At 43.7% G+C, this 12137-nt stretch overlaps 1 protein-coding gene across 7 annotated transcripts in view; it reads left to right on the forward strand.

Moving 5' to 3' along the window:
- NPHP4 (nephrocystin 4) overlaps positions 1-12137 on the forward strand; it is a 148664-nt gene that overhangs the window by 89820 nt on the left and 46707 nt on the right. For all 7 annotated transcript variants that reach the window (XM_019511611.1, XM_019511610.1, XM_019511614.1 and 4 more), the window contains one exon: positions 10477-10535. In XM_019511611.1, the coding sequence (XP_019367156.1) occupies positions 10477-10535 (59 nt within the window). The remainder of the gene's footprint in view (positions 1-10476; positions 10536-12137) is intronic.

Below are 12137 nucleotides of genomic sequence, written 5' to 3' on the forward strand. Positions count from 1 at the left end.
GTTTGAGTCCCGTTTCTCTTTTTGGGGTTTTTTGTTGTTCTCCCGCCCTGGCGGGGGGTCGGGCTAGAAGATCTACTAGGTCCCTTCCGACCCTTAATCTATGAATCTATGAATCTAAGAGTGATTCCAATTCTCTAATTTTTGAAGGCTTCAGGACCAGCAGCTCTGAGTTGGGTGTAGGACATGCATTTCCCTGGCTGGACACCCATTGCACTAAACCTACAGCCTGTGTTGTTTGACAGGTTGCCTCCTACTGATCAAATGTTCTGTCTTGGAATAGCACTGCCCCCGCCATCTTTGCTGGAGGGTGGTGTGTGCTTGATGGTCATTTTTCTTTGCTGTGTTGGATTCCAGGGGTTTTGCTGCTTGAAATGGAGGCTACAATGCAGCAGACTCCTATGTCTATAGCTTACTTTATGCAGTGTACAGTGTGTTCCTATAGCCCTGCTGCTGTATGCACTGTACAAAGCTGTATTGTGGCCTATTCCCTCTGAAACTCCCAGTTCCCACCTTTCTGAATGAATATGTCTTTCTGCTTGCATTTTTTTGAGATTCTAAATACGCAGCAGCTTTTAAGCTATGACTGAAGCCTTTTCACTCTGAATATTTTACAAACATATATGGTTCTTTTGATAAGCCTAATGACATTGTAGCTGTCAGCTTAAGTGAAGCACTTCAATTTATAGGTATGAATAATGCTCCAGTTTTTGCAGTGGCATGAGAGCAGACCTACTTTCTGCATTGTGAAATCCTATGTTGAGCCACTGGAGGGCGGTGATGTTTTGATTTTTGTTTTGCAAAGATTCACTGACCCATATTCAGTCTTAGAACTTTCTGACTCGCCTGTGCGTGGGTTTGTTGGTTTAAAAGGTTTTTAAAAGCAGAATCTTAAAGGGTCAATTAACACTATTTAATAGTGGTGTTTCCTTGCCTATGTTGGGTTAGACTCTCCTTCACATAATTGTGCCACTATTATGCTACTTGAAACATGTTTTCATGAAGGTGGTTCAGTTCATGTGAATCAATATAATTCAATGAGTTACAGTGTGGTAAAAAAGAGGTAAATTTAGCTGAACATGTACTGACTGTCAGTGTCCTATGCCATATTTATAGGGAGCAAGGACACTGAGCTAACATGTGGAATGTGAAACAGCATTTTGCTTCATTTAAAAGGAGGAATTTGCTGGAACTAATAGTCTGTTTTGTAAAAAAATAAAAAAAGCATATTTGGATTAGCTAAGTGCCACAAAATAGCACAGCATGAAACCAGTGAGAAGCCAAGGTGCATATTCTGGAACACCTAACTCCCTCTTTCCGGAGCCACTGCATCTGAGAGCACTGCATCTGAGAGCAGAAGGGGCATGCTGAGCATGTAGGGAGAGTCTTAGTAGGTGCTGCTTTTGGTGATAACTGGCTTGTTGCTGTGGGTGATACTTGAGCAGGGTTGGCATAGGCCAGACTGCCTGTTAAGTAAGAAATGATGGTGACTGCCAGTGAATCACATCCCAGCTAGTTGACATTATTATTGTTATTTCCTTGTATTGCTTTAATGCCTGGAGATCACAGTTGTGGACTAGGGCCTCATTGTGCAAGATGCTACACAAATACAGAACACAAATATGGCCCCTGCCCCAAAAAGCTTGCTATTTAAGCAAATAAATCTGGCATGAAGGCAGCAGGGACTCAACCATGTGTGCTAGGAAGAAATGTCCTTTTGAAACTAGGAAAGGCCAGAATGGATTTATCCGAGTGTGGTATGGGTATGCATCTGTCATGAACACTTAGCATGACTATGAAGAGCCAGGAGATGCAATGCTTGGCAAATGATCTCAGGTTTGAAGATTTGCCAAGAGGCTTCAAATAGAAACAATTTTAACTGGTATCTCAAGAAGAACATGAATCCTCCGGCTTGTTACCTTCAAATTACCAAAATGCAAGAGCTATTGACATTTAGCAGTTAGTTTAGAGTTCCAAAGTCCTTACAATGCATCTGTCCACTCTTCCTGCTTCTCAAGATTGCTTTGCCAGCCATCTCAGCTCTGAACAGCTGGTGCCTGGGAAGCTAACTCCAAGTACATCAAAACCTGGTGTCTAAACAGATGTAAGTAACTTCCTTGGGAAAGCTCAGTGGTGGAAACTGCACTGATAGAATGTAAGTGAATTTTGTAAAAACTAGTTAGCTCAATGTGCATTTACCCGGAACCTGTCTTTATGGTGCTTGTCAGCCTTCTGGTTTCAGTTATTCCTCCAGAATATACCCCCATTCCTTCTCCCCAGCATTTTCTCACCTGGAGAAATGGCTTGGCTTTTAAAGGAGGCTGGTGCAGACTTTTGGAAAGCAGTGGCTAGCTATGCTTCTTGTGACAATGACATTTTCCTGTAAAAACAAACAAACCAAACCAAACCACAGCATAGGTCTTGGCTTGTATTTTTCACAGCTATTTTTTAAAGCCAGTTGAGGCATGCTCAGCAAAAGCTACAGCTAAGGATAGCAGTAACAAAGCATCATCATAGTTAGTTGCTGCAGTCCTTAAACTCCCACAGGGAGTTCTGCTTGACTGTGGACCACCAGGTCAGGCCCTCACACTCTTCTTTTCACTTCCAAGCACTGAGAAAACAATTTACAGAATTAAGATTTCTGGAATAAATCTTACATTAGTACAATGCAGCCACTTTTGGAGTAGAACATGAAATCTAATAATACTTTGCATCCTGGTGTGACAGGCTGGGTTAGGAAACAAAGATAATAATACAATGGTAATACAATGGGGACGGCTTTATGCCAGCTTGCAAAAAAGTCATTATGGCACCAAACCCCTTGCCTTAAAGTAAAGGATCTGCCCCCTCAGGCCTTCGAGGCATGAGGAGGCTGTCATGCCAGGTCACATGGAAGCCTGGAGCCCATCATCTTTTCAGTCCAGGCAGTGACAGGGCTGAAACAGCTTTCCCAAATGTCGCATGCCACAGGGCACATTCCATCCAAAGAGGCACAAAACAGACAACCTCTTTCATCAGGAGAAACTAGTTCTCCCTCCACTGTTTCTTCCACCCTATGTACCTTCTTCCTCTGGCCTGTCTGCACCTGGTAGTACCAACTGCTTGGTCCTGTTTCTATAGCCCTGTGCTCCACCCTCATTTTGCAATCCAAAAAACAATATATATTTCCATCTGCCTGAATTGCAGCAGGTTGCTAAGCAACAGTCTCATCCTGTTGGCCCTTCATCCTCCTTCAGTCACTGCTTTTCAGGTTAACAGTTCTTTTAGTTAAATATAGGTAGGCTTGTTTATGCATCCAGTAAGATCAGCAAACTTGTGCATTTTCCCATGTGCATGGTGCTCATTAATTCCATTGTGCACACACAGCTTCTCCTGTCCTTAGCTAACTCCTCCAGCTTCCCCAGTTACCATTAGACCACCATCAGCATTTATCAGACTGGAGGAGGATACCCAGGTGACCTTGCCAAGCTTACAGCTGCTCTCCCTTCCAGGCAAAGAGGGTGTAGAGGGAGAAAGGGGGCTTTGGATCAAGACCACTGAATGTGCCAACTTCATGTTCCCATTGCAGGGCCTGTGCAGTTCTGCAAGCTCTTCTTTCCTGCTCCTGGCTTGGCCAATGAGTTCTCTGTGTAAGCAGTTCTGCTGGGAGGAAAAAGCAAGGCAGATCACTGGAAGGTGCAAGAGACTTTTGGAATGCCTTAGAGCTGTGCTGCCTTATGTTGCTGACACAGTGGCAACTGCCTAGTGCACGCCCACACTTGGAGGACCTGCAAGGTTCGAATCCTGTCTGCCACACTGGCATGTTTGTGCTAACAAGCTCCCCATGCCAGCTATACTAAGTAGACCCTCTTATTCTGTGGCATGCTGCTCAGGCCAGCTGATGCTCTCCTGGGACCACTCTCACTGTGTTTGCATCCAGGTTTCCCTAGTTTTTTTTTGTCCGTTCCCCTGTTACTCTGCTCTCACCCTGATGGAGGTAACAGAGATCAGGATTTTGTATGTGACATCTGCCAGGCCATAATCATTGCTGTGTGAAGGCTGTTGAGTGGGCCTTTCTGGAGTGAGCCAATTTCTGTCCTCTTCCTTCTGGTCTCACCCTGGATTTGAATTACACTTTGACTGGGGGTGGGGGGGAGGTCTGCAAAAAATGTTGGCTGGGGTTGGGGCTGTACACACGGGTCTCTGCCAGTACTGCAGGGCTGGAGCCAGTGGCGGTGGCAGCCAGAAGGAGCTGCCACTGCCTGGGCTGTTCACAAAGGCGCAGGGTGGGCCAGGAGCTATGCACAGTGGCACACGGGCTCTGGGCTGTTGCAAGGGGGAGGTGCTGACTGGCCCATCTCTTATGAGGGGGCTCGTGTCTCTTATGGGGGGGCTCAGGCCCCCCTCCCCCCCCACCCCTGAGCTCCCCCATAATTCGAACCCTGGTCTTACCCAGACTAAGGCCAGAAAGCAAAAAGCTGTCCCCAGACTAGAGCCACCTGCCATATTGGTTGGCCCCTGAGCAAAGAGGTTATTGCTCCTCATAGCCTTGAGGCCTGGTCTCTGCAGGACAGGGGCAGAGCACGCAAGTTAGAGAGAAGTTTACACTGCTCTTGTTCATGCTCTGCCTGCCCTGGGGATTACGGACTCTGATTCTGAGGGCTGTCAATTAGGTCCCAATTTCACTTTTTTTGTAAATGTTATAAGACACCTCTTTTCTGCTCTCTTGTTTGTGCAGAAAACATTACATACTGCAAGTCGCCTCTTTCTTGCCTCCCATATCAGGAGAGCATATCCTCCCTGTTCAATGCCCCTTGTGTACTTTCATCCAGAATGTGGCATGCATTGAGGAGGGGTGGCTGCACAATCCCTTCCCTGGAACTACCATTCCAGTGGGGCCCTTTGTCCTCTGAGGGAGTGTGGGGCTCACCCTGCAGGGCCTTACTGCTTTTCTCTCTGGAGCAGTTTGTGCTGTTTTCTATAGCAACCTCATATCATGTGCCCAGCCTGGTAAAAGGCTTTGTTCTAAAAATAGAATTGATCTTAGCTGTCTTTTCTTAAGGCAATTTGTCCAAAAGTAGCTGTGTACTCTTGATCTTGGGGCCCAGGCTTGCATCCTGGAGGCAGTGGTCCTGAAGCACAGCTCACTGATTCCTGTCTATCATGTATGTAACCTCGACCTCAGCCATAGGCATTTTTACTGCTGATGTCATTAATTTCCAGCAATAAAAGGGGACACCATGCTTCTCAGCACAGGGGGCACTTTGGGAGTAAAATGCCATCCCATCAAGTGAGGGCCACTGGAAAACTACAGATCTCGCTCATATATTTGCAGAGCCCTGCAGGCAAGGTTGCATGCACACAAACAAGGAACCAAAAGGGCTCTAAGTCCATTTATATCTTGAGGATTAATGTCTTTTGATTCTGATTTCTTAGCCAAGTTCAAAGGGGTATCAAAGATTTGCTCTGCATGCAAGTGAGAGAAAAGTTGAATAAAAATCCTAATGGTTTTGCTGACAGCCACACTTGGTGAGCTGAAGCTGTCTGTGGAGTAATAGTGTGTCAGGAAAAATTAATCTCCAGACGGGTCAGGGAATTTGCTGCAGTTGGCAATCTAATTTTTTCTTTGTCTCAAGTAATATCAGACGATTTTTTGCAGAATAAAGTTAGCTTTTAGTACCACTTGTAAGGCAGTAGCTTCCGTTAGCTTCCTGTTATTGTGGTATACATGATAGACAGCTGGAAACTCTCTCTAGCAGTGCAATGTGATAATTTTTTCTGGGTATGCATTTCCTGAAGAGCCACTGAAGCCTTCTGGAGAACTCTGAAAAACAGCCTGTTTTAAAACATGAAAACAAATCTGTTTCTAGCCTTTAGTTCTTTTTTTCTAAACTCCTCTTCTTGTTTTATGGCAAATCAGATTTGCTTTGGAGCAAGAGTTTAGATGCTTCTCAGTTTATCTGCTTTGACTGTTTATTCTGCACTCCAGGGTATAGTAGGGCCACAGTTTTGTTCTTGCCCTCATAGTCAAGGGAATATGCAGAAAGCAAGCTCATCTAACATCTTTCCCTAGTGTATAGCTGGTCCAATAAAAGATATCACCAAACAAACCTTGTTTCCCCAGGATATAATACGTTGTGTAAGACACAGCAGTGCTCTCCACAGCAGACAGTTATAACCTAGCTGGGACAGAATTTTGGCCTCACCTGGGGAATAACCAGCCAGGACAGGGGAGCAGTTCCCATGTAAATACCTTGAACAATGAAAAGAAAATGGGGCAAAAGGAATCTAAATGGTGTATTTTGTGAATTGCTTTCATGGAAAGTTTTTCAGAGTTTTTTTTAGGCATCAGCAGGATTGAAAACTCTTAACTTCAGATAGAAAAATTCTTAGAGCCCATAACAACTGTAACTAAACTAATGCAGACTCTAGCAGTATTTTAATATGGCCCTGGCTGAATGGACATAGCTCTGTCATTGCCAAGAGCAGAGTTCACTTCATCAGGCAGTTTTACATCAATATTATTTGTTGAGCTAGAGTGCAGAGGAAGCTGAGCCAGCCTCTTCTCTGCTGGGGTGCAGATCAACACATTAAAGGATTTAATGGGGTATGTGGGATGTGAGGACAGCAGCGGGAAGGCAAAAAAATGCTACTAGCAGATAAAGCTATGTTGGGAGTTACATTTCCTATGTTGAAGGAAGTGACATTTTACAGTGGGTAGGACTGGAAAACAGGTGAGAACTCTTATCCCAGGTCTGCCACTGACCCCCAGTGTAGCCTTGGGCCAGTCATTCAACCTCAACACTGCCTCAGTTTCCTCTTTTGTGGCACTCACCTAACTTGTAAAGATGTTGCTTAGCCCGTTGTGATAAGTGGATGCGAGCATCTATGGAAGATAGGTGCCTAGACCCTTTTCAGCATTCTGGCCTCTTTCTCCACATTGGGATATTGGACTCAGATAAAATAAAGCATGGCACTTCCTTCCTCACTTCACTTTCTATTAATTTCAGCTTTGAATTAATTTCAAGGAAGAGAGCTTGCCAAGGAACTTGGTTAGCTGTTGAACACTGATGCCATAGTCTGTAATTTACCCCAGAGCAATGAAGGCAGCCCATATGCACGTGCTTTTGTGTCTTCAGGAAAAGATAAATGCATGTAAGGTGACACCCTGTTTACCAGGGAAACCATGCACTCATTTAAATATCAAGGCTTTTTGGTTAGGGCCTTTTGGGTTGTCCCTTTCCTTAGGTGAACCATGAGATCCACTTTAAAGGTCTCCGAAAGAAGGTGTAGGTCAGTGCTGTGATGGCAATGAGCTGAGGCAGCATCTATGACTGTTTCTCTACCATAGCTGTGGGGGTTGTTGTATCCTGTTATAAAGCAGCAGTTAGGAGTGAGACCTGTGCAGACACCAGGGGGTGAGTCTTGGGACCTTTCTTTGTAAGCCTCAAGATAACCACTTATGCCAAGCCTTGTGAACTGAATCCACCCATCAGCTCGCTTATGAGACTGACTGCAGCCAGAAGCCCAAGGGGAAGATGAACCTTTTCGTGGTGTTGTTTTCTCCTGGAATACAGTTCCTTTGGTAAAAAAAACAAACAAAAAACCCAACCTCTCCTGGCAGTAATAGTTCCCTCCTCCATGGGCTCTGCAGGTGAATAATCAGCCTAGACATCTTTTAGGTGCCCTCATTGCCTTTAGCTTAAAAGGCTCAACTCCTTTTGTGATTGGACATCTTGTACCTGAACTAGCAATAGGAACTGTTACTTAAATAGAAGAGACATGGTGTGATATATGGTTTGCTTCATAAAGGGCTAGCCAATCATTCAAACACTTCTGATGAAAGTGCACTTGGAAGATGATCCCTGCTCCTATATTTCATTTTTTAATGCATTCTGGGGAGCCTTTATCTGAAACAGCTTACTTGGGAGAGCTGTGAGGCTGTCACACTGTTCTAACAAGTAGGATCACTGCTGTTTGATCATATTTGCTAATTGGGACATAAGGGTTAATTCTTTGTTGGCAGGCATCCAGTGGATTAATTTTTCAGCAATTCTGTCTAGGTGGCTCGTGGCTCCAAACCTGACTTGTTCATTGCAATCAGGACCAATGCTTGTTTTTGCCCTATTTAGAAAGTTCATAGCAATTATAAGTTCACAGCTGCACTTAGTACAATCTGTTAGGTCAGATCTGTGTTAATGATAGCCATGAATGCAATGGGCACTTCTCTGACAGTACAAATCACTTCTTTCAAGCAGCTTGTGGAGGAGCAATGAGCAGATACTGCACACAAGCTTTGAAGCGTTCAGAAAATACAGTGACCTTTCATGAATCACAGCTTCCAGAAGAGGCTGTATGCAAAAGAGAATTCAGAATCCCAAACTGAATGGTGAACAGACCATTTTATTCCTTTTCTCTTTTAACTCTTTGGGGAACTTTTGTCTCTCTATGACTTCGTGGACAAGGAAGGCTCGGTAATGTAATTGTTCTAATTACTGGTTGTTCTGAAAATTGGTAGTTTGATCTTTATGCATAAAACATAACTATGAAGAAGCCAGATGGACATGTTAGGATCCACATAAAAGTGCTTGTGGAATATAGACGTAGTATTGCTAGGCAGCACTGTATACGTGGTGCTGCTTTGGTTGGATCCTTGGGATTTTTAAAGCGCAGAAGACAGCGAGCCCCTCTAGAGGGTTCACAGACTATTTAAAAGGAGGCTACCCAGACTCCATAAACCCTGCCAGGGACTACATACACACTGTATTCTGGGGAGCAGCAGTCTGAACTCTGAAATTGAACTGGAGTGTCACCTTTGCCATTGCTGTAGACAGGCAGGTAGATTTGGATGAGCTAAGAACTTGCTTGAGAATTCATCTGTCTTTCATGCAATGGTTTCTGATGCTCAGCAAAGTCTAGAAGACATTCTGTCTGCAAGCTTTTGCTCCTGCTCTTCCCAGTTAGCTTTGGTGGAACTTGCAAAATCCTCAGGCATATCTAGCCCATTTGGTAGCAGAAAGACAAAACTAGAACTCCCGCAAGGATTGTTCTTGTGAAGTTTACCAAGCAGTTTAACAGACTCCCAAATTTCTGTGATCTAATACTAATGATCACAGCTTTATTAAGATAATGTAGTCCTTTTTTATTTACACTCATACTTGTCCCTGCCCATGTTTAAGAGCTATATTGCATCAGTATCTGCTGTCACACGGCAAAAGCTAAGCGTTGGAGAAAGATGTGAGTCACTGAGCAAGCGGCTAGCAAAGAACCTTTTCTATACATTTCTGGTGCTGATAAATATTGGGCGTTGTGCATTTCTAACCATGACCATCTTAATAATGGCCAAATCCATCAAAGTAGAAAGAAAACAGTAATGTAAGTTTAAGGGAAACTCAGTAATTTCCTTGGAAAACTTTCACAATAACAGCTGAAATGAGTGAGACAGAGAAAGCAAAATGAAGGCTTATTAATAGCTAAAAAACATCTGTGCTCTGATTCTGAACTAAAAGGTTTCCTGCTTATCAGGATAGCAAGTTCGTCTTGTGCCAAGGAACAAGTAGACCACCAAAGATTAAAAAAAAACCCATGCAGTTTCAGGGCATGAATGTACAAACAGATGAAAATAGTGACAAGACATAATAGAAGAGCTATCAAAACCGTAAGTATCCCAAAACTTCCACGTCTCATTAAACAATTCACTTAGCCAGTGCCACATGGCTTTAAGGAAAATACAGCACTGTCTTGTGATAGAGGATCTATGTTTTGCAACAGGGAAACACTCCCTGGCAGATTTAGCCTAATTCTCTCTGAAAAACAATGGGGTCTGGAGAATAACTATATATTTTTTTCTTTCAGATGACAGTTATATTGTACAAATCAGTGAGAGGTGGCTAAAAAGCAGTATCTCACCTCCCCAAATTTACGTACCTCCACCAGATATAGGAAACAAATACTAGGTGACGGGAGGGGTTGAACCAGAGTTATTAAAACTAGTAGCAGTAGTGTAACTAGAAGGGAGTGAGAAAGGCACTAACGTAGAAGGGGTGCAGGAATGATGTCTTTCTCCACCACAGTCTTTGCTGCAGCTGGAGCAGCCCTGCCCTCCCTGGGCATATGAGCTGAGCTGGAGAAGCCCTATGCTGCCTTGCTGTAGGATCTGTGTGGGGCTCAGCTTCTAGGGCCAAGCAGTCCAGGGCTGCTCCTTCTGTTTCCCAGCACCCAGCTTCTGTGTCCCAGCATGCAGCCAGGTGGTTTGGGGCTTATCCAGCTGGGCTTCTACAACCTGGGGGGCACAGGCATCCTCCAGATGTAACAAAGGTGTTTTCACTGCCACTGCTGCCTGAAGTTTTACCCAGGACACCAAAATTTAGTCACGGCTCTGGTCAGCAGCAACTTTCATTGACTTTAACGGGGCCAAGATATGGGACATGGTGAGTCCACCAAATAGTATAGAATCCCTGCATTTTCTTCCTGCATTTTCTCTTGTCTGCTTCTTTATAGGTTCTGTGCCTTCACCCCAGATAATGGCTTCCACTCAAGCTTCCACTCAGGGACCTGGGGTAAGTGCTTGATTGTGACGTGTTACTGCATTGGGAAATTAGATTATCTGTTAGAGTACTCAGGGTTTCACTGAGTCTTTCATTCTAGGAAAGGGGTCCACTAGGGCAGTGTTGCTGGTAATATTTTTTTTTAAAGTTTAGGATTTCAAGTAAGAAGCGGGTTAAACTTTAAGGTCAACGTTGTAGGTCAACAGAGTGAATCCACAGAAATGCCCAGCCCACTTGCACCTGATAAACAATGGAACTTGGTTGGGTCTGATGGAGAGGAGGTAGAAAGCAAGTAAAGGAGTCAGGAGATGAGCATGTTAGTGGTGACTCGAGTGACTGGATAAAGAGGTAGATAGTGAGAGCTGGCCAGGGTTGTAGCTGCTGTGAAGGCCCTTGCAGGTCACTGCATGAGAAGCCAGTATTTCATATAATTTAGAGTTAAGCATAACAAGGCAAGCTTTGAATAGCTGGTTCTTCCACCCTCTTCTTTTTGATCATATATTTACATCATGATTCACTGATAACAGAGAAGGAGGCTAAAAACATCAATTCTCTTGCAGACTGGTTTGCTTCATGTTGATTTTTTCTGCACAAAATTCCTGAAAAATAGCGATGCAGAGAAACTGCTTAACTTACTAGTGAAGTATGTAATGTCTACACACACACATTACTCCAGGGTATAAACTAGTTGTATAAGCTTCACAGGCAATAGTATTTCCTTGAAAACAGCTCTGTTCATGCAATGCAGTCTAGCTCTGAAAGTTATTCCAGTATTCCACTGTGTATTAGTTTCCAAGGCCTTCGTAGCTAAACAACAATTTCCTGCTAGAATCCATATCCCAAACAGCAGCAAAAACATACTCTACCTATTATTTACTGGACACAAACCTTTGAAGCTGTTCTCATAACATGGACTTTTTTTTTATTTTTTAAGGCAATATCATTTTAGCAGAGCAGATCTGCAGGGTTCTCCTGTCCAGCAGAAGTATATTGACAACAGTATGTAATTTCTGCATGGACAGTTTGTCAAGGTTTAAAGAATCAGGTGCAAGCCCCCAAATACAAGTTCAGAGTGTTTTTTTATTTTTGATACGGAGAACAGTACACAATGATATTTGTGAAGAAAAAATGGATTTTACAGTCATTACTGGACTGTTTTGATCTTTATCTTTCTACAGTTATTTTTAATGCAGAATAATCATAGAATTATAGGAAAGTAGACCTTGAAGGGACTTCAGGAGGTCTTCCAGTCTAAACCCCTGTACCAGGTAGGATCCTCCTCTTCTAACCTGTTTTTAAAAAGTTCCAGGAATAAAGATTCCACAACCCCTGTAGGTAATCCATTCTGAAACTGCACAGTACACTGCAGCATCAGCAGCTAAATTAGGGAATATGGTTTAGGCATCATTAGAACCCAGGAGCATCTGAGCTGCGCTGCTTATCTGAGGAGAACTGTGCCTCAGTGAGGTCTAAGCATTTATCATTCCTGACCTGCACAGATCATTTCAAAAGCAAGCCACAGCCATGTCTTGCATGAGTTTCTGGCACTCCTGACCTAACCAGGTTCCCACAGGAAGTTCATACATTATGGCATTTCTTCCTTCAGCAGCCTCA

This window comes from Gavialis gangeticus, unplaced genomic scaffold (assembly GCF_001723915.1).
Source record: "Gavialis gangeticus isolate Ggan-Ray unplaced genomic scaffold, GavGan_comp1, whole genome shotgun sequence".
NCBI lineage: Eukaryota > Metazoa > Chordata > Crocodylia > Gavialidae > Gavialis > Gavialis gangeticus.